The sequence below is a fragment of the Chiloscyllium plagiosum genome, chromosome 9 (assembly GCF_004010195.1).
Source record: "Chiloscyllium plagiosum isolate BGI_BamShark_2017 chromosome 9, ASM401019v2, whole genome shotgun sequence".
In the NCBI taxonomy this organism is placed as follows: Eukaryota; Metazoa; Chordata; class Chondrichthyes; order Orectolobiformes; family Hemiscylliidae; genus Chiloscyllium; species Chiloscyllium plagiosum.
Window position 1 is genome coordinate 44,961,173 of NC_057718.1, and position 25,611 is coordinate 44,986,783.

The 25,611-nt window shown below is 40.8% G+C and overlaps 1 protein-coding gene across 1 annotated transcript in view; it reads left to right on the forward strand.

The window, feature by feature from the left end:
• The window catches only part of LOC122553181 (spermatogenesis-associated protein 7-like), a 92,612-nt gene that overhangs the window by 56,093 nt on the left and 10,908 nt on the right, over positions 1–25,611 (forward strand). Inside the window, exon 5 of the mRNA XM_043696768.1 lies at positions 10,220–10,341. Coding sequence (XP_043552703.1) covers positions 10,220–10,341 — 122 coding nt within the window. The remainder of the gene's footprint in view (positions 1–10,219; positions 10,342–25,611) is intronic.

Below are 25,611 nucleotides of genomic sequence, written 5' to 3' on the forward strand. Positions count from 1 at the left end.
GCGAATACATTGTATAGGTGTTCTTCTTCCTCTTTTTGCAGTTCTGGTGTGCTGCAGTGTGTTGTGGCCCTTTTGAATAGTGTCTTGATGCAACTTCGTTTGTGTGTGTTGGGGTGGTTGCTTTCATAGTTCAGGACTTGGTCTGTGTGTGTGGCTTTCCTGTATACCTTTGTGGTGAATAAAAAGTTGTATATCCAGATTTGCTAATAATGCAAAGTTAGGCAGCATTGTAGATTGTGTAGATGATAACATAAAATTCAAAAGGAAAATGATAGATTAAGTTCAGTGTGGCAGATTGATTTCAGTATAAACAAGTGTGAGGTTATCCATTTTAGAAAGAGAAAGGATAGACCAAGGTACCTTGTGGGCAGTATGAAGTTACAAACAGTGGATGTTCAAAGAGACTTGGGGGTTCACATGCATGGATCTTTAAAATACCACAAATAGGTGCAGAAAATAATCAAGAAGGCTAATGGAATGCTGGCATTCCTTGTTGACTGGAGGAGAAGGATGCAGAAGTTGTGGTGCAACTATACAAAATGCTGGTCAAACCACACTTGGAATACTGTGAGCAGATCTGGATACCACACCTTTGGAAGAATATATCAGCCTTTTGGGGAACACAGCGTGGATTGACAAGAATAATATTTGGATTTTGTGCTAACGTTATGAGGTGACTTTATAGAAGTTAGGCCTGTTTCTGTCGAGTTTAGAAAGGATGGTCTTACCAAAATCTTCCAGATATTAACAGGAAAAGACAGGGTAGATATTCACTGGATGGGACAAGGGGGCATAATCTAAACATTAGGGCCAGACTGTTCGGGAGAGAAGTTAGGAGTACTGCAACACACACAGGATCTTGGAGGTTTGAAATTCTCTTCCACAAATGGTAGTTGATGCTAGATCAGTTGTTAATTTTAAATCTGTGATCGAAAAATATTTGTTAAGCAAAGGTATTAAGGGATGTGAGCTAAATGGAAGGACATGAAGTTAGGTCACAGATCCGTTATGATCTCATTGAATGGCAAAATAGGCTTGAGCAACTTAATGGCCTATTCTCGATCCTACGTCAAGGTTTCTAGTCTGAAAACACGAACTCCTTGCTCTCCCATGTTCTACCATTCTTGTCTTTCCTAGTTCAGTTTCACCTCCCAAAGGACTGCCAAAGCCTACTCCAGCCACAATGCAATTCTTTAAGAGGTTTAGGCTTGCTTTAATCCATGTAGGCTACTTTTAACTGGTCAAAAGTGAGGACTGCTTCTGGAAATCAGAGTCTAGATTAGAGTGGTGCTGGAAAAGCACAGCTGGTCAGGCAGCATCCATGTAGCAGGAAAATCGATGCCTCGGGCAAAAGCCCTTCATCTTTTGCCTGAGAGATCGATTTTCCTGCTCCTCGGATACTGCCTGACCAGCTGTGCTTTTCCAGCACCACTCTAATCTAGACTCGACTGTTAACTGGTGTCAACGATTCATTGTTTTAGTCCCCTGCTCAGCTGGTGAGCCAGTCAATGGCGTGGTTGGCAGTGACTTTATTCCAAAAACATTTTAAATGGCATATAGCACAAAGTTTACATGTCGCTTCTGTTACAGTTGTTGGGCACTAAGTAATCAATTGTGCCTATTGTCAGGGATATTAGCCCCAAATGAATTATCATAAATCAACAAGTCTACAAATTGCATTGTAAAATGACAAGGTATTTTATTTTAAATTCTTCATACTTTCTTAACTGGTTCCCCAGCTGCATCAGTTGGATGCTCTGAGTTAATCGTATTCATATCAGCGCTATTTATTGATTGACTGTTGGCAGAGATTTAGTTCTGATATTCTTTCATGTCCATTGAAAAAGATGGAAATTTTTATTCTTTATGTGCTGTGAAATTATGGAGTGCTGTCAAAACTTACCAAATGAGGGAGATTGAGTTTGATATATTAAAGCAGAGATCTAAGCCTGTGATAAAATAAAGAAACTGCAGATGCTGGAAATATGAAATAGTAAAAGAAATTGGGGGAGAAACTCAAGGGGTCTGGCAGCATCTCTGGAGGGAGAGACAGAATTAGCATTTCAAGTCCAGTATGATTCTTCTTCAGAAGCCTGCAGTTTAGCATCTGCAGTATTTTCTCTTGATCTGATGCAGTACATTGCAAGATCTGAGCACTTCATTGTCTTGCCCTCTGCTACCTTCATGGGAAGTTATAAGTAAAACTTGTTTAATAACATCTATCTGAACTTGAGCATGAATTATTCTTACTCAGTGCAGTACACATCGGTTCCTTGCTAAAACAAGTATAGGAGCATAGGTCTAAGCATACTCTGGATGGAAATGGCCTGTGCTGAGAAGCCATCACCCCCTCCTGTTTCCAGCAGTTTGCCTTCCTCTAAGCCACCCCTCTAAGTCCAGACCATCTGTTGTACAGCATTCCAAAGCAGCATGCACACTATTGCGCTCATCGCCAGGACCTAGTGTTTAATGCAGAATCCTTGAAGTCAGGAATAATCCCCTTAAGCACTTGTTTAGCATTCCTTTCACTCCAGCAACTCCAAATAAATCGGACAGACCATCAAACATTTCTACAAACTCATCAACAACAAGTAGAAATCAATAGCAACTCTCCTGATACTACTTGATTCTCTTTTTAAACAGTGCAGGGGTATAGGGCGGAGATGAGATCCATCCTGCTCCATAACTTATGTGTGCAGCTGTGTGCAGTTGAGCAAGGGCATTAGCTGAAATGCAGAGTTCCAAAATGGAAAGTTGACTTTCCCTTCTGCAGGGTCACTGACTCGAAATGTTATCTCAGATTTCTGACCACAGTTAGTGCTAGACCTGCAGAGATTCTCCAGCAATTTCTGTCTTTGTTCCAAATCTTCAGCATCCACACTTCTTTATTTTGTTGACAGACAGTTGATTTGAAATCATAATCTGCCAACTCTGTGGAGCTGTTCAACATAGTGTCCAATGTGACCTGCATCAGGGGAATTGTGAAGATTCTACAGGCACCATTCCTGAAATAATAAACGCGTTATGTAGAGAAACAGGCACCATGCAACAGAATTTTGTGGTCCTATGAAATACTGCTGCAAACATGTTGGGGATGTTAGTTTAATACCTTATTTTCAACTGATGGTGAAGGAATTTTATAAACACAAATCAAAAGCTCCCCCACTCATTCCATAAGCTCCCTTACTCTTATATTAGGCCAGCAGATGCCCTCCAGCACTGATTGGAACAGACTTTGCGGACAACATAAAGGATATCTAATCAGTACAGAGAACAAACACTGCAGTGACATACCCCACACATCCATCCACCTGTTGAATATTGCCAGAAATTCTGGTACTTGCTCAATACTGCAAAGTGGGAGGTATTATTCAGATTGCTTCAACCCCAACCAGGTTTCTTTGTCAAGCAGCATCCAAGGAGCAGGAGAATCGACGTTTCAGGCATAAGCCCTTCTTCAGGAATGAGGAGGGTGTGCCAAGCAGGCTAAGATAAAAGGTAGGGAGGAGGGACTTGGGGGAGGGGCCTTGGTAATGCAATAGGTGGAAGGAGGTTAAGGTGAGGGTGATATGCCGGAGAGGGGGTGAGGGCGGAGAGGTCGGGAAGAAGATTGCAGGTCAAGAAGGTGGGGCTGAGTCCGAGGGTTGGGACTGAGATAAGGTTGGGGGGGGGTAGGTGGGGAATGAGGGAGGTGGAGAAATCTGCATTCATCCCTTGTGGTTGGAGGGTTCCTAGGCGGAAGATGAGGCGCTCTTCCTCTAGGCGTCGTGTTGCCATAGGTCTGGCGATGGAGGAGGCCAAGGACCTGCATGTCCTTGGCAGAGTGGGAGTTAAAGTGTTCAGCCACAGGGCGGTTGGGTTGGTTGGTGCGGGTGTCCCAGAGGTGTTCTCTGAAACATTCCGCAAGTAGGCGGCCTGTCTCCCCAATGTCCTCTACATTCCAGCTTCCTCATTTCCCCTCCCCCTGCCTTATCTCAGTCCCAACCTCAGACTCAACACCGCCTTCTTGACCTGCAATCTTCTTCCCGACCTCTCCTCCCTCACCCCCTCTCAGGCCTATCACCCTCACCTTAACCTCCTTCCACCTATCGCATTCCCAACGCCCCTCCCCCAAGTCCCTCCTCCCTACCTTTTATCTTAGCCTGCTTGGCACACCCTCCTCATTTCTGAAGAAGGGCTTATGCCCGAAACGTGATTCTCTTGCTCTTTTGATGCTGCCTGACCTGCTGCGCTTTTCCAGCAACACATTTTTCAGCTCTGATCTCCAGCATCTGCAGTCCTCACTTTCTTGTAGGTTTCTTTGTCAGTAGAGGGTAAGAGGGATAAAATCACTTTTTCAGCGGAAGTGCAGTATAGGACAGGAAAGAAAAATAGAATAGCTATCAGTAACAGTTATTTATTTACCAAATGTTAGCTCTCAACTCCCATTTGTTTAGTTATTTATGTATTAGGACTGAACTGTTCAGTGTGGTACAATTATTTATAACTAACAGTCACGAAAGATTGTTTAGCAAACAAAGATGCTGAAGCACAATTGTGACTAAATGATATCTGGAAATGTTCAAAGCATCATGGTTGACTTCTGCTATTGCAGAATGCTGAAAATGTTTCACTCTGTTTATAAGTTCAAGTTGTCGTGTAACCATGGTGCGTGTTAACAGATTCATTTTGTTTATTTAGTCCCTACCAGAACATTCTGCTGACTTGTGGAGTCAACTTGCCTTTCAATTGTATGTAAATTACAAACCATGCACGTTTCCTTTCATATATTAATCAAAATCTATAATCAATTGTTTTACTAATGGAGTGAAATATGAGTAGATTTTCAACAAAGTGTCTTTATTTCTTGTCTTTGTTTCTTGTCTTTGATACAACAGAAGTTGTTTTGCTGTCAACATTAGCTTTTACCATATGTGATTATAACATTAGCATGGAGAATGCTATAAAAGTAATTTTAACTTGTTCGTGATAGAACCATGAAAGCTCAAATTCTTTGTTTGCTTTTAAATTAAACCACAGTGATTTCCTTTTTTAAAATTCCTATGTGGGACGTGGGTGTTGCTGCCTGGTCAACATTTCTTATCCATCTCAAGTTGCCTTTAAAAAGCAGTAGTGAGCTGCTTTCCTGAACCGCTGCAGTCCACATGCTGCATTGACACACAGTACCTAAATGGGGAGAGATTTCCAGGATTTTGATTGAGTGACAGTTAATGCATGCTGGTGTATTTCCAATTCCGAATGGCCTGGAGAGCAACTGCAGGTGGAGGTGTTTCCGTGTATCTGCTGCCATTATCATTTTAGATAGAAATGGTCACAGGTTTGGAAGGTATTGTCTGAGGTTCTTTGGTGAATTTCTGCGTGCACCTTGTACACGCTGCTGCTACTAAACAAGAGTAGTGGAGGGAGTGGATGTTTGTGGATGTGGTGCCAATCAAGTAGGCTGCTTTGTCCAGTATGCTGTCAAGCTTCTTGAGTGTTGTTGGAGCTGCATTCATCCAGGCAAGTGGAGAGTATTCCATCACACTCCTGACTTGACCCTTGTAGATGGACAGGCTTTGGGGAGGTATTGCTATGGACCAGGCCAGACCCCCTCAAAATATTTTAAGAAGGTTGCCTAGACCCTAATGTTTTCTTATGTTAGAGGTAGATGTGAGTTAGATATTCCAGGTGTGATGCAGCTGGTCAGACCACTTGACTTTAAGTAAAACTGAATTTATTTTAATACTACAGTTGAAACATGAGCCAAAGAAAATGGAATTTAGAATAACTTAACGATTGGAAAATTTAAGCGACCCGATACAATAACTATTACTAATTAACTGTTTCAATACAGTAACATCCCTTCAACACACCCCTTGGCAAAACGATAAATTCAAACGTTGATTATTACATGCAGGTGGGAACAACATCCAAAGAGATTTCAGAGGAAGGTCAGAGTAGTTCTTCACTGATCTTCGCAACTCCCTGGGCTCACACATCTTGTGACTGCAGCAGTTAAAACATACTTGAAAAAAGCTGAACTGGGTGAATTGGCCGCTCCCCTTCCATTCTTTAACTGTTAAACCCCCTCAACTCCTCAGCACCTCTGCATTTACAATCTCTCTCTACAAAACCCAAGGACAAAGTAACCTTGTTAAAGTGCATCATCACAGTTACTAGATACAGTATTCCTAGCTTCTGACCTTCTCTTGTAGCCATTGTGATAATGTGGTGAGTCCAGTTGAGTTGATAATCAATGATAATCCCTTGGATGTTTATAGTGGGGGATTCAGTGATGGTAACACCATTGAATGTTAACAAGTGCTGGTTAGTTTGTCTCTTACTGAAGACGATCATTGTTTGGCATTTGTGTGGCATGACTTTTATTTGTCATGTGTCAGCCCAAACCTGAATATTGTCCAGATCTTGTTGCATTTGAACATAGATTGCTTCAATATATGAGGAGTCATGAATGGTACTGAACATTGTCAAACAATGATTGCACATCACCACTTCTGACTTAATGATAAAGCAGCTGAAAATGATTGAGCCTAGGACACTCCCTGACGCGCTCTGGCAGAGATTTCCTGGAGTTGAGATGACTGAACTCCACCAACCAAAATCGTCTTCCTATGTAACAGGCACGACTCCAATCAGTCGAGAGTTTGCTTCTGATGCCTACTGATTCCAGTTTTGCTAGGGCTCCTTGATGCCTCACTTGGTCAAATGACCTTGAGGTCAAAGGCTGTCACTCTCACCTGACCTCTGGAATTCAGCTCACTTGTTCATGTATGAACTAAGGCTGTAATGAGATCAGGAGCTGAGTGGCCCTGGAAGAATCCAGACTGGGCTTCACTGAGAAGTTTATGGCTGAGCAAGTGTGGCTTGATAGCACTGTTGCTGACACCTTCCATCACCTTATTGATGATTGAGAGTAAGCTGATGGGACGGTAATTAGCTGGGTTGGATTTATCCTGCTTTTTATGCAGAGGACAATTTTCCATTTTGCTAGGTAGATACTAGTATTGTAACTTTATTGGAAGAGCATGGCTAGGGGAGCAGCAAGCTCTGGAGCACAAGTCTTCAGTACTATTGCCGGAATATTGTCAGGGTTCCCAACCTTTGCACTATCCATTGCCTCCAAATGTTTTTTGATATCAGGTAGAGTAAATCAAGTTGGCTAAAGACTGAAGAAAAAAATCAAAAGAACTGCAGATGCTGAAAATCAGAAACAAAAACAAAAATAGTTGGAAAAACTCAATAGGTCTGGCAGCATCTGCAGAGAGTTGATGTTTTGGATCCAGTGACCCTTCTTCAGAACTTCAGTGTTCTGTTATGCCATCCTGCACTGTTCATTGCACAAGGGTTGATCCCCTGGCTTGATGGTAATGGTTGAGTGGGGGATTTGCCAGGACATGAGGTTGCAGATTATAAAGGAGTACAATTCTGCTGCTGTTGATGGCTGACAGCACTTCATAACTGCCCAGTCTTGAGTTGCTAGATCTGTACAAAGTCTGACCCATTTAACATGGTGATAGTGCCACACAACACAATGGAAGGTATTCTCAATATGAAAGTGGGACTTGTCTCCACAAGGAGACAGCTGGCCTCATTCCTGATGAAGAGCTCTGGCCCAAAGCGTCGATTTTCCTGCTCCTTGGATGCTGCCTGACCTGCTGTGCTTTTCCAGCAACACACTCTCAACTCTTGTCTTCACAAGGACTGTGTGTTAGTCACTCATACTGATACTGTTATGGGGAGGTCTGTCTGCAGCCATCAGATCGGAAAGAATGAAGTCAAGTATGCTTTTCCCTCTTATTGGTTCCCTTATTAATTGCCATAGAACAAGCCTAGCAGCAATGTCCTTTCAGACCTGACCAGCTCGACCAGTAGTGCTGCTGCTGAGCCACTCTTGGTGGTGTACTCTGAATGTAATTATCCTTTATAATGGACTCTAAAATCTTACCCATTATCAAGGTCAGACTAACCGGCCTGTAATTTCTTGTCTTCTGCCTCCCTCCCTTCTTAAGCAGGGCTATTACATTAGTATTCTCCAGTGATTCCTGAAAGATCGCCACCAATCTCCTCAGCTATCTCATTAAGAGCTCTGGTGTGTTATTGATCTGGTCGATGTGATTTATCCACCTGCAATTATCAGACCTGTAAGCTTCTCCAACATCTTCTTCTTAGTGATGACCATTACACTCACCTCTGCCCCCAATTCTCTTGAAGTTGTGGTATGCTACTCTGATGACTGATGCAAAGTACCTATTTAATTCCCCAACATTTCTTTGTTCCACCTTGGCTCTTGTTAGCTGCTTACTATTTGCGTGCTGATAGATGATCTTTGGGTTTCCCTTTATATTGGCTACCATTCTGTTCTCACCTACTCTTTGCCAGGTTTATTTTACTCTTCACTTCACCCCTCAACTAATCATGTTTGGCATGGTCCTCATTGAACAGTTTCCTGATGTGTATCACACACCTTTTGTGTTTAGTCATAATTTCTTTTTCGCTTGTCATCAAAGGCTGGTTTCCCGGCAGTTCATGGCAGTGTCTTGGCATGGTGTGTGAGTGGATCCTGCCCAGGCATGCTTCCGAGGCACTATGGAGATCGGAGAGGTGGCAGTTTCAACAGCAGCGATGGTATCTGTGGTTGTAGCAATGAGAACTGACAGCTGAGGTCTCCCCGGAGAACGAGATAAGCAGAGGACTCATCCAAGACTGTTGAACTTTATTTTCCTAGTTTAAACTACAAAAGACTGTAATGTAAACTAATATCAGTTTCCTTATCTTTCTACTATTCTATGCCATAATGCTTAGTTGTTTAACTCTCGTTTCTCTTGCTATTTTGTACCTAGGCTTTTTTTTGTACCTCGGTACCTAAGATGGCGCCATGTGTGGCAACATTATACACTTCTTACTGTGCTCCTGTACTTCTGTACTTGAGGACACATGACAATAAAGTATAAAACGTACATTCTTAATCTAAATCCAAAGGAGACCTGGTTTGGTTCCCCTCCATTTTGTTTTTGTTGAATGTCTCTAAGTTGTACCCAAAATCTCCCTGTATACATCACCCATCATTTCATTAATATTTTTTCTGTCACTCATCCAATTAAAGTTAGCACTTTTCTAATTGGATATTCTGTTTTAAATTGTTTCTTGATCATCTCCATTAATAATCTTACAGCATGATGACCAATCTTATACAAATGCTCTCTCAGACATTTGGTACAGATGAACAGTTTCATTCTCCCCCACCAGATCTAGCAATATTCCTTTCTCATTGGATCGAGAACATGGGGCACCATGATGGCTGAGTGGTTAGCACTGCTGCCTCACAGCGCCAGTGACCTGGTTCGATTCCAGCTTCGAGCAACTGTATGTGTGGAGTTTGCACATTCTCCCCATGTCTGTATGGGTTTCCTCCAGGTGCTCTGGTTTACTCCCACAGTCCAAAGATGTGCAGTTTGAGTGAATTGGCCATGCTAAATAGCCCATAGTTGTCAGGGATATGTAGGTTAGATGCACTAGTCAGGGGTAAATGTACAGGGTATGGGATGGGCCTAGGTGGGTTACTCTTCAGAGGGCTTGTGTGGACTTTTGGGCCAAATGGCCTGTTTCCACACTGTAGAGACTCTCTGATACTAAACAGGGAAAGTTGTCCTGAATCCATTTCACAAATTAATCCCTTCTCTTTACCCTTCAACATTAGCCTAATTGACGTTTGAATAATGAAAGTCCCCATTATCAGTGCTCTACAGATCTTGCACATCTCTGTGATTTTCCCTGCTGATAATACTCTGGTACCTTTCTTCCATTTTTTAAAGAAACCTATGATACTTCTTTACAAAAGAGGGGTGAGAATGTGGGATTCACTACCATAGGGAATGATCAAAGCAAATAGCATAGACGCATTTATCAGAATAAGGGAGTAGATGATTTATGATGTATTTAGGTGAAGAGAAATAGGAGGAATTGCAAACAAAGCTTAAACCTCATGCTGTAAGCTGCATCACATATAATCCTATGTTAGTTCATTGCTGGCATTAGGTGAGGTGATTATTTTGAGGGGCTGCTTTGGATCTGTGTCTTTTGTTTTATTATACATCTACGAAGTACCTTGGAATTCAGTAATGCCACTTGACAATGCGAGATGTAAAAGAATGCAGGTATTCAAACACTATCGTGCCATTTAAAAACCCTAAATTATTTAACAAAATGTTTAATTTTATAGACAAGGATCAGCAGAAAAGGGAGAGGCTAAGTGAAGCAGTGAAAAACCAGCAGAAGGAAGTTCTGCACTATCATTCAACATCTCAAATGAACTACAGCTCTGTTTCCCCGGCAACAAGCAGAGTAAGTAGATTCTATTGTGGCTATCAAAAGGGAATTGGATCATTGCCTGAAGAGTAAAGATTTGCAGGCCTATGGAGAATAAACAGGAGTATAGAGTGAGCTATTTAGTTCAAATAGAAAGTCAGCATAGACACAACAGGCCTTCTTCTGTATTGTTACATTCTTTGATTGTAATAAATAAATCAGATTTCCAACAGTTATTTAAAAAGTTCATGTAATTGGAGTACACACATTATGGATTTTGTCCATGTATCCTGAGAAACTTATGCTATTGCTTACTGATCCAAATGGTCACATGGATGCCATTAGTTAGCCATGGCTGGACTTTGTAAAATGCAACAGTGAAATTAATTCAGACATTAGTATTTTTTTGATGTTGTTCAGTCTCTGGGAAAAAAATAGTGCTGCATCAAACAGTTGTTAGCTGGATCCATGTGTGGACAGCAAATTAACTGACATTGCACACAATACAATGAAAGAAGGTACAGGTATAATAATTGAAGCAAGAGGTGATCTTTACTGAAATTGGAAATCCCGTCCCTATGACAGAGATTGGCTACATCAGAAGTTCATTTCATGTTATTTAGGTGAGCATTCATAATCCCTTGTATTAAAAGTCTCATAACTTAATTTTAAATGTACCCATGATATTAAAAACATTCACATGTTTCTGGTTCCCTTAAATTTCCCAAGAGGCAATAAAAATACATGTTTCCATTGTTTATTTGTAGAAATCTGTTGGTGCAACCAACCAAAAGACATAAATCACCTTATATTTACTTCCATTGCACTCTATCATTCTGAGAATTCCACTGTGTCCAACAACTCAGTGCAACAACAGAGACAATAGTATTGGTAAAGTAAAATCATAATAGTGTCTTGACAGTGATACAATATGGACTATCAATTTTTAACTTACATTATTCAATTTTAATAACTGACACTTTCATGGAATAAAATGGTTTTAAAAAGGACAAAACATTGACTTAAAATGGCCATGGAAATCACCTGACCACAAATTGAATCATGTTCAGGAAACCAATATGGAATAAGCAAAACTGTCTAAACTGAAATTACTACCTTATCTAAAGACAACAAAAACAGTCAGCTAAGTCGGGGTCAAGAAACTGCACCTCTTATTTTATTTTGCACTCGTATACCTGTTGGACATAGAAGGTTGCCTGCAATGCTCCAGCTCGAAAGGCAGTGAAAGGTTCGGGAACACACAAAACAATCATATGTCAGTAGCTGCCTGACAGGGAATTAGATAAAGAGAAAAAAAAATGATGAGTTACAAGAAGAACAGGAACGTTATCTCTCTCTGTCTCTCTTCTCTCACCTCTTTGCATTGAGAGAACCAGCACTGGTGATAAAGCAATTGGAGAAAACACTCATTTGCCAAGAGTTGAGGGATATTACAAATGTTGCCACTGATGAGGATATAAAACATCAACAATTCTGACAACTGAAGAACTCTAAGCAGTTTTAAACCACATAACCTTTATACTTCCTTTTGTCATAGACAACTCCCCATCCCACTACCCCACCTTTTAAAAAATTGGACCTTAGTGTCTGTATTGGTTGTATATTTAATTACTTTTCTTGGAATTAGTAGGTAATAAATTCAACTTTCTTTCACTCAAGTAAATCCTGTGATTGGCTCCTTCATTTTGACCAACATTCCATTTTAATTGAAGTGTGATATAGAAAAAAATTAAATCTTACTTGCTGTCACCAAGGGGGATTAAAAAGAGGGGAGCCGATTCGTTCCTCCTCACTGGTCATAATAGCCTGTAACAAAAATTATTGAAATAATACTTACAGATGTTTCTAGAATTAATCTACTATTCATATTTATACCTATATATTTAAAAAAAAGAATGAGTTATATTTAGGTAACAACTTCCTCAAACCCAAAAAATTTCAAAGTGTTTAACAGCTGATGAAATATATCTGCAGCAATAGAGGGAGGTGCAGCAATAAATTTGGGGACAGATAAGTCTCACAAACAGTGATGTAATAATGACAAGCGAATGATGTTTAATTTGGCTTACCCCAGAATGTAGATATCGGGTCACAGAGATGATAAACTTGCACCAATCCATTGTATTGCAAGCAGCTCAGGAAGCGCATTCTGCCTGTGGTGTTAAATGATTTCTTTGCACAGCCAACTGTACTGAGCGCTGAATTAGAAGTAATCATCAGTATTTGGCAGACATTTTTATTGGCTCGTGGTGCTGAAAGATTGCTTGTGTTGTGACTGCACACAAGGTGGGTTTCATTCAAAAACTAATTCCATGCCCTAGTACTTTGGGTCATGGCGAATCAAGGATTGCAGACACCACAATGGAGTTCATCTTCACCCAGAAGATTGTACCAGCTGTAACATAAGGTTCATCGACTGCTTAAGTCACTAGATACCAATCACACACCTACCAACAATCTCTAACAATCAGAACTCTACCCTAACATTTATATGTTTTACTTTTCATGTATCCACACATATAGCAGTGACACAAATCTCATCTCAATACTCACAGCTAGTACACACCAATAACTGTTCAACCATGAAAGTTATATCACCCAAACATTTAGCAGGACCCACATTTGCACAGCTTCCTCTTTCTCATAGAAAATTATGCTTAAAGCATGCGGATACAAAGAGCTGGAGGAGACCAAACATGTCTCCATGATGTAATATGTTTCAACACAAAGATTGGAGCTTTCTGACCACCTTGGGAAAAGGTATTGCTGAGTCTATTTTCATTGGCAGAGATATAGCCATTAATGATGAGGATATCTGCATACTTAATTGTCTCCTAGTATACTTTTCTATTATCCAATAATCTCTTTGGCTCACAAATTGCACATTATGTAAACCTGCACTTCTTACTTCCTCCTCTCCCCTCACTATTGCTAAACCCCTACTCCTGTTTCCTTTCGAATAACCAAGAGTTGGTGCTTCATGTTCATTGTGGGGAAAAAAAGAGACAATGAAGATATCAACTGAACAATTACAGCCACCAGTTCAGATCAAGGCAGGACCTTTGCACGGTGAAATATCAGACATAAGTGTGCAGAAGCCTGGATGTAAATTTAAGAATAGCACAAGTCCTCCTTGCTGGATGGTAAATGCACACACTGGATCTGCTTCAGAGGACTCAAATAAGAAGTTCAGTGCACTAGACTATAGAAGAAGGCTGATAGTTGTACATAATCAAATATGTGGGGCACTAGAAAGCCTGAGAGAAAGCCAGCTCTCAGCTTCAAGAATCATAGTCAAGTTCAACACCAATTTGGCACAAAGCTCTGTGCAAAGCTTGGAACCCAATCTTTCCCACAAAGAAGTGGTGGCTAACTCCTTTGGCATTGCTAAGTCCACTGTGACACTATGTCTGATGGCTAATGCTACAACTCTATTGCAGTGCAAACAGCTTTTATCAAAGGTCAGTTTGCTGCATTTGAAGCTTATGCAGCTGTCATCATTATCTGGATATAATTCTACAGAAGAGTTGTTCAGGACAGCAGAGTAGTCTTTCTCTCTATTCTACAAAAAAAAGTAGGATTGCTGGTATTGCCATACAGCTCCATAGATCACAAAAGTATAGTTCACTCTTACAGGATTAAGGCTTTAGGGTCCATCCCTTCTGCACTGCCAACAGCTTTGTTGTTACCTTTCAGCCAGCCAGTGAGATACTACAGCCAATGCTGAAATTATGCAGTCTGAAGCTAGGTGTTCTAGGCTTAAAGCTGTGCAAGGTTGTCCACCCAAGTTCATCTGCAGTCACTTCAATTGGAGTTCGGCAATCTTCCATCTGCAACTGGAAAGGTACCTTGCAAGAGCATTAGCAGAGTCAAAGACTGCTAGAAGATAGTCAACAAGGGAAAGCAAAATGGTCATTACTACAATTTTGTATGCATTATGTTATGTTTGAGTTTATAAGTTTGAATTGGAATGTACATTTTCTGATGGTTTGATCTTTATGTATTTTGAAAAGAGGACAATGTCTGAATCAAGTATGTTTTTATTCTTTGGTGTGATGTGGACATCAGTGGTAAGGTCAGCATTTGATGTCTATCCCTAATTACCCTTGAACTGAGTGTCTTGCTAAGCCATTTCAGGGAATGATAAAGAGTCCAAAACATTACTGTAGGTATGGAGCTACATTTACGCTAGACCAGATAACAACAGGCAGATTTCCTTTCCAAAAGGGTATTAGTGAACCAGATGGGTCATTGACACAAGGATGATACTTTGGTTGAGTTGAAATGGCATACTCCTTCCATTGTCCAATATAAGGAGGATACCCATATTCAATCAAGCTGTACTTGTGACACATAAAGCACAGTGTTCATCATCAGATCTGATTCCACATTTGGACATTATTTGCTGGTTAATCCTGAGTGTTCAAAGAATTATATTAGCAAGTAATTAAGGATTTCCAGCTGACCTCACGGTGTGACACATTTTGTGCGTACTCAAAACATTAATATACAGGGGACTTACTCTTTGCAGACAGAAAGAATATGGTCATGCAATGTGTCTGTTTCAATTCACCAAAATAATTCACAGCCATTAGCTGGTTCATTTGTCAGAGCAAGAGTTTGACTAATCAAAGTCATCAAGCCTTGTACAAAATTTAATCAAAACCTGGTTGTTAACTGTCAATCATCATTAACTAGTGCATTGTGCAAGGCAGCACATTTAACAAGCAGAATCCACTTGCCAACCAGTCAGCATTTCTTATCATACAGTATACATGTTGACTTGCTGATTAAACTGCTTTTCTAGTGAATTGTCCTGGTGAATGTAAGACAAAAAGCTTCAACAAAATTTTTTTTTGGCAATATTCACATTCGGTATTACAAAATAACTAATCTGAAATTAGTTCAAATTGGTTGAACCCACCTACTGAAAAATCTCAAATTTATCTCTTACAGGAATATGGTTCAAATGTTTCATGTTCAACAGAGATGTACTATAAGGCAATATTAGGACATTGTGTTAATAAATCACGCTTTATTGTACACAGTCAAACCAGACAATATATTCGGCAAAGAACCAAAGACTATTTAAATAACAACCAAATGTCACATTCATGTTTATGAGTAATACAAGACAAACCTCAAAGCGGATCAAAAATCCAGCTCTTGGACAGGAAATCACTTACTTCCTTGGGATAAAACACTTCCAAATGTTCACAGCATTAGAAAAAGTCTCTAACTACCTTTCAAAATTACTAAAACCTGGACAGACCAGTCCCTGGCTTATGTTCATCAGCTTTAGATCAATCAAAAGCTCTGGCACTGAGGTGTGCTATGCCTCACTGCCCTCAGTTAGCTGGAGAATGTCTATCCATGCACTGTAATCCCTTATTTCATAGTCCCTTTGGACCAATTGCCCTCTTCCCTCATTTAAAAGTTATTAAAACTTAGCTTCCTAATAATGTGCTCATTAGTCCAGAAGGCCTGGGTTCAAGTCGTGTCTATTCCAGAATTGTATAATAACATCTCTGAACTGGATAATTAGAAAATACCTACACTGCCTTAAAAATAAGGCAATAAAGCATTTTAGTCTGACTACTTTGCCTCTTGGAATAGAGATGTGTCTATGTTGCACACTGTAAAGGCAATGTTAGCTGATAAGTACCTGAGGTGACTGTTTCCCTTACATTCCAGAGCCTGTCTGCCTTTTACAGTGTAGATAAACTCCATTTTAAAATATAAACAGTTAGTAAGTTGTATTGTGAAAAAAGAATAAAACTACAGATTTCACTAACTACTGGTTTATTGATTGATTTTTAGTCAATTACAATTACTTGAGGTGCTTTTTCTAATTAATCATTGGTTTCTGGATGATAACTACCTTTATCAGTATTCTAAGATTAAATGTGCTGTAATCAAAATAATTCTTATCTTAATACATAATGGCTTCTTTCCCTTGCTAGACTAGCAAAATACACTGATTTGTAAAAATAACCCTCTAGAAATGGCTAGATGAACTAAATTTTAAACTAAAATATAAAACACAAGGATTTCTTGTTGTTGATGACTGGGGAGATTTAGCAGTTATCATACATTATTTCATCAATCGACCTGAATAGACCAGGATTATCTACATTGCAGCCTCCATTCTATTTGCTCCACTTGCTGTTGAATTTGTTCTTCATTCTCTACTCTTATTTCATGCTGTTTACGCCTCAGCTTGTCACCTCATAGATGGTCCTAAGGGTTTTCCCTCACAGTGCTTGATCGTGCAATGTGCAACATCTTAGCAGAAGCACTGTTACTTTCTCAGCTTAGTACTGCAGGCCTGTTCCAGAGAGGTTCAGGTAGTAAAAGTATTGCATGGGACGGGGGAGTGGGTGAAGGTGGTGGCAGAGTAGGATGCTCCTATCGGAGCTCCTCTGTTCCGCCTGTTTTTGTTTCTTTCTTTTTTCCTTTCTTTCCTTTTTTTTCCTTCTCTCCCCTGGCATGGGTAGTCAGACCATGCGCAGAGACTCTGCACTGAGCTGCTAATTGTAATGTCTATTTGAAATTTCCTACCTCACTTAAAATCAAACCTTTAATGATGTCTTATTTTTAACTTATTTTTCAACATATAGGCAATGCAACTACTTTTATTCCTCTGCTGTATCCATGAAGTGTACCTAGGTATTTGTACCTAAGTTGTCACCATAAGAAGGTCGACATTGTGAAAGCTTTTTGTTGTATTCCGACAATGGAGTACACATAACACTAAAAGGATATTGTATTATATATTGTTCAGGACACTGATGCTTTGTTCTATATTATTCCTGTAACACACCTGCTGTGCACGTGCACATGGGTTCATGACCAGAGTGTCAAGCCATATCATGAGTGGATAAATAACCCTTGTGACTTTGTCATCAGCCTTTGATTTTCCATGCAGTTTCAAATACTGGTGGCATTGAGCTTTACTATTGAATGAAGAAACTGTGAATATTATCAGGATAATGTGCATTCCTCTACATGATATTCTGTCTTAAATGATATATTGACTACATTTTCAGTGAATAGAATTTGATTTGGTTTATCAAAGTAGCTGCTTTCAGATGAAGTGCATGCAGTCAAAAGCAGCAAGATAGAATGAGATGAAACTGTCTACCTATATCAGGAGCCTCAATGATCTCTTATGTAACAATGTATTGCAAATGGTGAGATGCTGGGGAGGACACACATGTAAGTATTAAGCTAAGAGCCACAATCATCATGAGAACCACAAGCGACATTAGGTTTTTTTTGGCATTTTACATGTGGCTGCACAGTTAGCAGATTTTAGTGACAATCTCTTTAGTGAATCAAAGACGTCTCAAGCCTAGGTCCATATGAAGTTGAAGTGAAAGAATTGCTTCCTAAAAATACTGAGAGATTATGAAGTCTTGTTGTGAACCCTTCTCTCCCCTCTTCTTTCTTGCAACTTGTCCTGCTGTACATGATGTCTCTTAATTCTCCCAGTTATGCCATTAGAACAAGACCCACAAGTTATCCGTGCCTGGAGGTAACTTGTTTTAGCACAGCCTCAATGTGAACTGACGGGTGCATAAGCACCAGCCAGGTTACTCTCTGTAAATTATTCAAACTTTAGGCTAGTTTAGCAAAACTACAAAAAAATGCACACAATTGCACCAGTGGCTTGAACAAATAATCCAGCATCTAACTGTAAGTACTCACGATGTCTTCAGTTAATGCTAGTTTTGAAAGTAGGGTGGTGAAGGGGTAGAGGTATTGCTCTGCATGCTCTTAGTATATGGAGGTGAACTAGGAAAATCATGTTTGTAGTGAATTGCAAGAAAAGGAATTTGTGGAATGTTTATAAGATGTCTTTTTGGAATAACTTGTGGCAGAGCCCACTAGAGAACAGGCAATTCTGGATTTAGTGTTGTGCAATGAGGCAGACTTGATAAGGGATCTTAAGGTGAAAGGACCCTTAGAAGGCAGTGATCATAATATGATTGAGTTTACAGTGTAATTTGAGAGGGAGAAGGTAGAATCAGAGGTAACAGTACTGCAGCTGAATGAAGACAACTACAGAGGCATGAGGGAGAAGCTGGGCAGAATTCACTGTGAAAGGAGCCCAGCAGGAAAGACAGTGGAACAACAATGGCAGGAGTTTGTGGGAGTAACTCAGGATACACAGCAAAAATTCATCCCTAGGAAAAAGGTTGCATAGTGTAGGGAAGATGAGGCAACCATGGCTGACAAGGGAAGTCAAGAATAGCATAAAAGCAAAAGAGAAAGCATACAATGTGGCGAAGGGCAGTGGGAAACCAGAGGATTGGGAAGCTTACAAAGATCAACAGAGGACAACAGAAAAAGAAATAGGGCTGGAAGAGAATAAATGTCAGGGTAAGCTAGCTGGTAATATAAAGGAAGACTGTAAGTGTTTCTTTAGATATATAAAGGCCCAAAGAGAGGCGAAAGTGGACATTGGACTGCTGGAAAATGACGCTGGGGAGAAGGAAGTGGGAAACAAGGAAATGGCTAAGGAACTGAGTAATTATTTCACAACAATCTTCGCAGTGGAAGACATGAGTAATATCCCAGAAATTCAAAAGATTTGTCGGGTGTGGGGTGGGGGGGGGGGCGCGGGAGGGGACGAAGAGCTGAATATGGTAAAGGAGAAGGTACTAGAAAAACTGAATGGCCTGAAGGTGGATTATTCAGCTGGACCAGATGAATTACACCCCAGAGTTCTAAGGGAGAAAGCTAAAGAGATAGTGGAGGCATTCGTGGTGGTTTTTCAGGAATCACTAGAGTCAGAGAAGGTCACAGATTACTGGAAAATTGCTAACATGACAGCACTGTTTAAAAAAGGAGTAAGGCAAAAGATGGAAAATTACAGACCAATTAGCCCAACCTCAGTCATGGGTAAGATTTTGGAGTCCATTGTGAAGGATAAGATTTCTGAATACTTGGAAGTCCATGGTAAAAAAGGCAAAGCCAGCATGGTTTCATCAAGGGGAGGTCATGCCTGAAAAATCTGCTAGAATTTTTTGAGGAGGCAATGAGCAGGTTAGACCAAGGAGAGCCAATGGATGTTATCTACCTGGACTTCAAGAAGGATAACTTTGACAAGGTGCCGCACATGAGGCGGTTCAGAAAGCTAAGGGCCTATGGTGTTAGAGGCAAGGTGCTAGCATGGATTGAAGATTGTCATGCAAAAATCAGAGAATGGGGATAAAATGGTCTTTCTGAGGATGACAGCCAGTGATAAGTGGTGTTCCACAAGGCTCAGTTTTGGGACCACAACTTTTCACTTTATACATTAACAATCTAGATGAAGGAACTGAGGGCATTCTGGCTAAGTTTGCAGATGATACAAAGGTAGGTGGAGGGACAAGTAGTATTGAGAAGGCAAGGAGGCTGCTGAAGGATTTGGACAGGTTAGGAAAGTAGGCAAAGAAGTGGCCAGTGGAGTACAATGTGGAAAAGTGTGAGGTCATGCATTTTGGTAAGAAGAATAAAAGAATTGACTATTTTCTAAATGGGGAAAACATTCAGAAGTCTGAGAGTTCTAGTCCAGGATTCTCTCAAGGTAAACTTACAGGTTGAGTCAGCAGTTAGGAAGGCAGATGCAATGTTGGCATTTATTTTGAGAGGACTTGAATACAAAAGCAGGGATATACTTCTGAGGCAATATAAAACTCTGGTCAGACCACATTTAGAGTATTGTGTCCAGTTTTGGGCTCAATATCTCAGGAAGGATGTATAGGCCCTGGAGCATGTTCAGAGAAGGTTCACAAGAATGGTGACAGGAATGAAAAGCTTAACATATGAGGAATGTTTGAGGACTCTGGGACAATATTCAATGGAGTTTAGAAGGATGAGGGGGAATCTAATCGAAACGCACAGAATACTGAATGGCATGTGCAGAGTGGATGTTAGGGAGATGTTTCTATTGGTAGGAGAAAATAAGACCTGAGGGCACAGCCTTAGAGTAGAGTCATAGAATCATAGAAATGTACAACATAGAAACAGACTCCTCAGTCCAACCCGTCCGTGCCAACCAGATATCCCAACCCAATCTAGTCCCACCTGCCAGCACCCAGCCCATATCCCTCCAAACCCTTCCGATTCATAAACCCATCCAAATGCCTCTTAAATGTTGCAATTGTACCAGTCTCCACCACTTCCTCTGGCAGCACATTCCATACACGTACCACCCTTAGTGTGAAAATATTGCCCCTTAGGTCTCTTTTATATCTTTCCCCTCTCACCCAGGGAAAAGACTTCGGGGACCCAGAACTAGAGTAAAGGGAAGATCTTTTAGAATGGAGATAAGGAGAAACTTCTTCAGCCAGAGAGTGGTGAATCTATGGAATTCACTGCCATGGAAGCTGTGGAGGCCAGGTCATTGAGTATATTTAAGATAGGAGAAAGTGAGGACTGCAGATGCTGGAGATCAGAGCTGAAAATGTGTTGCTGGAAAAGCGCAGCACGTCAGGCAGCATCCAAGGAACAGGAGAATCGACATTTCGGACATAAGCCTGAAGAAGGGAGTTATGGGGAGAAAGCGGGAGAATGGGGTTGAGAAACTTATCAACCATGATTGAAAGGCAAAGGAGACTTGATGGGCTGAATGGCTTAATTTCTGCTCCTATGTCTTATGGTCTTATTGTCTTATAGTATCATATTCACCTTTTCAAACTTATAAGCTGGGACATGACATTTGAAAATGGTAACGCCATCATCAAATCAGTATTACATAGTGATTAACATCATAGTGTACCTGTTCTGTATGTTGCTAGTGCTCACTGGGCATATGTTCCCATGCATAAATCCTTCAAAAGATGATACGGCATTTCTAAAATCTGCATACATCTTGGACGTAATCTTTAACTGTTATGAAGTCAAATAGCATCAAATAGCCCAACTTCTCCCCTAATCTGTGGTACCAATGCTGATTTAGGTATTAATAGGACACCAAATAGTACCATGTAATATTTTGGATTCACATGAAATCACAGTGTAGCACTTCCTTAATATTGTCGTGGAGTTTTAAGCACAGATTATGAGCTCAGGTCTACAGAATGACACTTGAGGTTATGAAACTTGCAATAATTGATACTGTCATGAGGATACAAAATATGGATGGCTACCTTTTGGAACCTATTATCAGATTTAATATCTGTAACTTTCACAAACTGAAATGGTTTTGCAAAGGGACCAAAAGCATTGATTCTCAATAGGTTAGCCAAGTTTCACAAACCAACCTAGATTAGATGGCCACCTCCCCCACTGCAAAGATTCTCTGTGATTTATGCCATTACGAATATATTCGCAGTTTGGAAATGGAACTTTGCGTGCAATTACCAAACAACAGGGCAGCCAGGGAATATGCAAATTGTTGTTATTTCAAGTGGCATTCAAGTTGGAATAGCACAGGCGATGGAGTTCAGACAGCAGAACTGAAACAGGCTGGAGAAGGCACTCTCTCTGTCACATCTCAAAAAGAAGAGCCTGGTGACAATACTGACTAGAAAGAAACATCAGAAAGGCAAGAACTCAAAAGGCAACTGCAACATTTGCTCCTGCTTTGAGTCTGAGAACCCATCTAACCAATGTGGTCTCAGGTTAAAACCTTCTGCCTCAAAGACACCCAAGGCATACTAAATTGTATGTTCTTTTATCTGCTGTTTGTTCATGTATGTGCTTGTCTGTCTAGTGGACTTCATAGAGGTTGTATGCTTGACATTGAATGTTTATAATTTTTCGTGGGGTTAACAAGTAACAAAATTGCTCTTTTGTGCACTCAAGAACACTTGTAATTGGTTCTGAAAACTCTCAACAGTTATCGTTATAGGTTAATCACAAAAAATGCACTGTCAGCATTCCTATAGTTCTTTAAGTTTTTTCTCCCTTTTAAGACTGTTCTCACTGATCAAGACTGGAACCAACTCAGAACACTAGCCATTCATAGATCAATTGATCCTGCTCAAGTAATGCTATAAAGCAGAGGTTAATCAAAGATGGGGTTGCAACATGGAAGGGGAAATTCTTTGAGCTGCAGCACTTTTGAGTGCAAGTCCTTGGTTTAGATATTACATTAGTGCATTTACCCCCACAGCATTGTTAGCAGTACACATATACAAAATATGCCCTTTTGAGTTCAGACTTAAAGATTTCAAAGTTTAAGCATTCCTTAAAATTATTAACATTTCCAGATAACTGTTTAGCCCGCCATTTACATTCCACTTCTTTGCTAGAGCAGTTCACAAATAATATGATTCCACCATTCACTCTCCATGGCATCTGTGCTTACCTCCACATATTGAAAGATGTTCTGATATCTGTTTCAAATACCTCTCTCGTAAAATTTCATGCCACCCCCCCTTCCCCAACAACTCTCTTCTACATGTTTCTGCTGTCTCAAAGGAAATTTCTTATCTCAGTACCACCTCTCCAACCAGAGGAAATCATCTTTCTCTGTTCACCTTATCAAAACTCTTCATGAAGCAAAAATCAGTTTTAAACCTTCTTCTGCTTTTCTCTGCTCCACTGGAAATAATTTCATTATCTCAAGTGCTTCTTCTATCATACTTTTCTACCCTTTGCAGTGAATGATCCGTGAATCTACGCTCTGTTGGCTTTGCCCATAATACCCTTCCTTTAAATAAAAATAATAAATTTGTACAAGAAATCATTCAGCTTCAGTACTCCACATGTGTCATAATCATTACCTTGAACAAATTTAGCATGACATTAATTATTTGTACCTTATGGCCCATTTATAAAATCAAGAGTGAACAATTCATCCAAAAGGACTTGCAACTGAAGGGAATTATTTAATTGATATCCACGTCTCATCAGATATCAATATCTTTCAACATGTGTCGCTGTATATATTCTATTCCTTTAAAAATACACTGAGCACTGGATTCTGGGTTATACCACTCCCAACACTTGATCCAATTTAAATCTTTTCTGTTCATCAACCAATTTACAAATATATTAATATATTCTTTAATTTTATATCAAATTTTATGCCTTCTGTAGCTTCATAACATGCCACATCTTATGGATTATTGGTTTACTTAGCCACATATGCAATAAAATCTCGTAAATGTATCAAAAACATGACAGGGAATAAATTGGCCACCTAGCATCCATTTTTCAGGTATTTCTTATCACCACAAAAGAGCGAGAAGATGATATACGTTTTTGTGGGCAGTACAGGACTCCCAGAGTGTGAGGCTCAAAGATGTTGCTTCATAAAATGTATGGTCCCAAAATTGTATTAGATTCTGGGTATAAATCAAAAAAGATTTGCCTTTTGAGAAATGAAAGTAGTTGAGGAAGTCAGTTCCTCCATTGGAATTTGTTTGGTGGAGTAGGACATTTCTATAGGCAAAAGTGAGTACTGCAGATGCTGGAGATTAGAGTCAAGATTACAGTGATGCTGGAAAAGCACAGTAGGTCAGGCAGCATCTGAAGAGCAGGCAAATCAATATTTCCAGCAAAAGCCCTTCGTGAGGAATGAGGCTGGGAGCTTCAGAGTGGGGGGCAGTGAGATAAATGGGAGGGCGGTAGGCCCTGGGGGGAAGGTAGCTGAGAGTGCAATAGGTGGATGGAGGTGGGGTAAAGGTAATAGATCGGAGAGGAAATTGGAGCAGATAGGTGGGAAGGAAGATTGACAGGTGGAGCAGGTCATGAGGAAGGTGCTGAGCTGGAAGGTTGGAAATGGAGTAAGGTGGGGGGAACAGAAATGAGGAAACTGGTGAAGTCTACATTGGTGGGCGTCAGGTGGTAAGGGAGTGGCGATGGAGCTGTGGGTGATGTTCTCTGAAGCGCTCTATGAGTGCATGTCCACATCGATCAAAGCTTCACCTGCATTTCCACACATATCATTTACTGTATCCATTGCTCTGGATGCGGTCTCCTGTACATTGGGGAGACTGGAAGCCTACTCACAGAGTGCTTCAGAGAACATCTCCAGGACACCCGCACCAATCAACCCCACTGCCTCGCGGCCAAACACTTCAACTCTCCTTCCCACTCTGCCGAAGACATGCAGGTCCTGGTCCTCCTCCTTCGCCACTCCCTCACCATGCGATGCCTGAAGGAAGGATGTCTCGGAACCCTTCAAACCCATGGCATCAATGTGGACTTCACGGGTTTCCTGATTTCCCCTCCCCCCACCTTACCCCAGTTCCATCCTTCCAGCTCAGCACCATCCTCATGACCTGTCCCACCTATCAATCTTCCTTCCCACCTACCACTCCACCCTTCCCTCCGACCTATCACCTTTACCACTACCTCCATCCACCTATTGCACTCTCAGCTACATTCCCCCCAGGCCCATCACCCCGCCCCCCCCCAACCTCCCGAGGCTTACTGCCTCATTCCTGATGAAGGGCTTTTGCCTGAAATATTGATTTTCCTGCTCTTCGGATGCTGCCTAATCTGCACTACTCTATGTCAGAGAAATGTCAGTAGTTCCCAGGAATTTGACACAGTTTGTTTCCATGAGTAGCCTACACTATAATTCATGTCAACCGAGAACTAGCATTGAGAACTTCAATTAACTTTCATTTTAGAACTAACAGATCCCTCAGGAGCTTTGGTTGAATATTATTTCATTCATTCTCCTTACCTCAAAAGAAGGAAAGGTGAGACCGACATCTTTTATGAGTTTAGCACATGCTAAATAGTAATACCACCAATAAAAGGAGGAAGTTAATCCAGGCTTTGGGAGTCTCGCCAGCTGGCGGGAGATCCAGTGAATACCCTGCATTGCCTCTCTTAGTGAAGACCCTTCATACTAATTGCTATTCTGGCACTTATGTAGTCTGTGACAGGCATCTATAGATTGGCTTTCAATAGCAACATCCATCCCTGAACTCCTTCTCATGCCAGGTTGCACAGTAAAGCACTGAGTGCTAAACCCTGTCCCCATACCTGAGAGACACAATCAAACCTGATAGAGATTCCCGCCACAGGCGACTGTCTGTGTGGAGTTTGCACATTCTCCCTGTGTCTGCATGGGTTTCCTCCGGGTGCTCCAGTTTCCTCCCACAGTCCAAAAATGTGCAGGTTAGGTGAATTGGCCATGCTAAATTGCCCGTAGTGTTAGGTGAAGGAGTAAATGTAGGGGAATGGGTCTGGGTGGGTTGCGCTTCGGCGGGTCGGTGTGGATTTGTTGGGCCGAAGGGCCTGTTTCCACACTGTAAGTAATCTAATCTAATTTTCTTTTGTGCTCACTGCACAACCCCATTAAAGAGCAATGACAGTAGAATCACAAGGGCC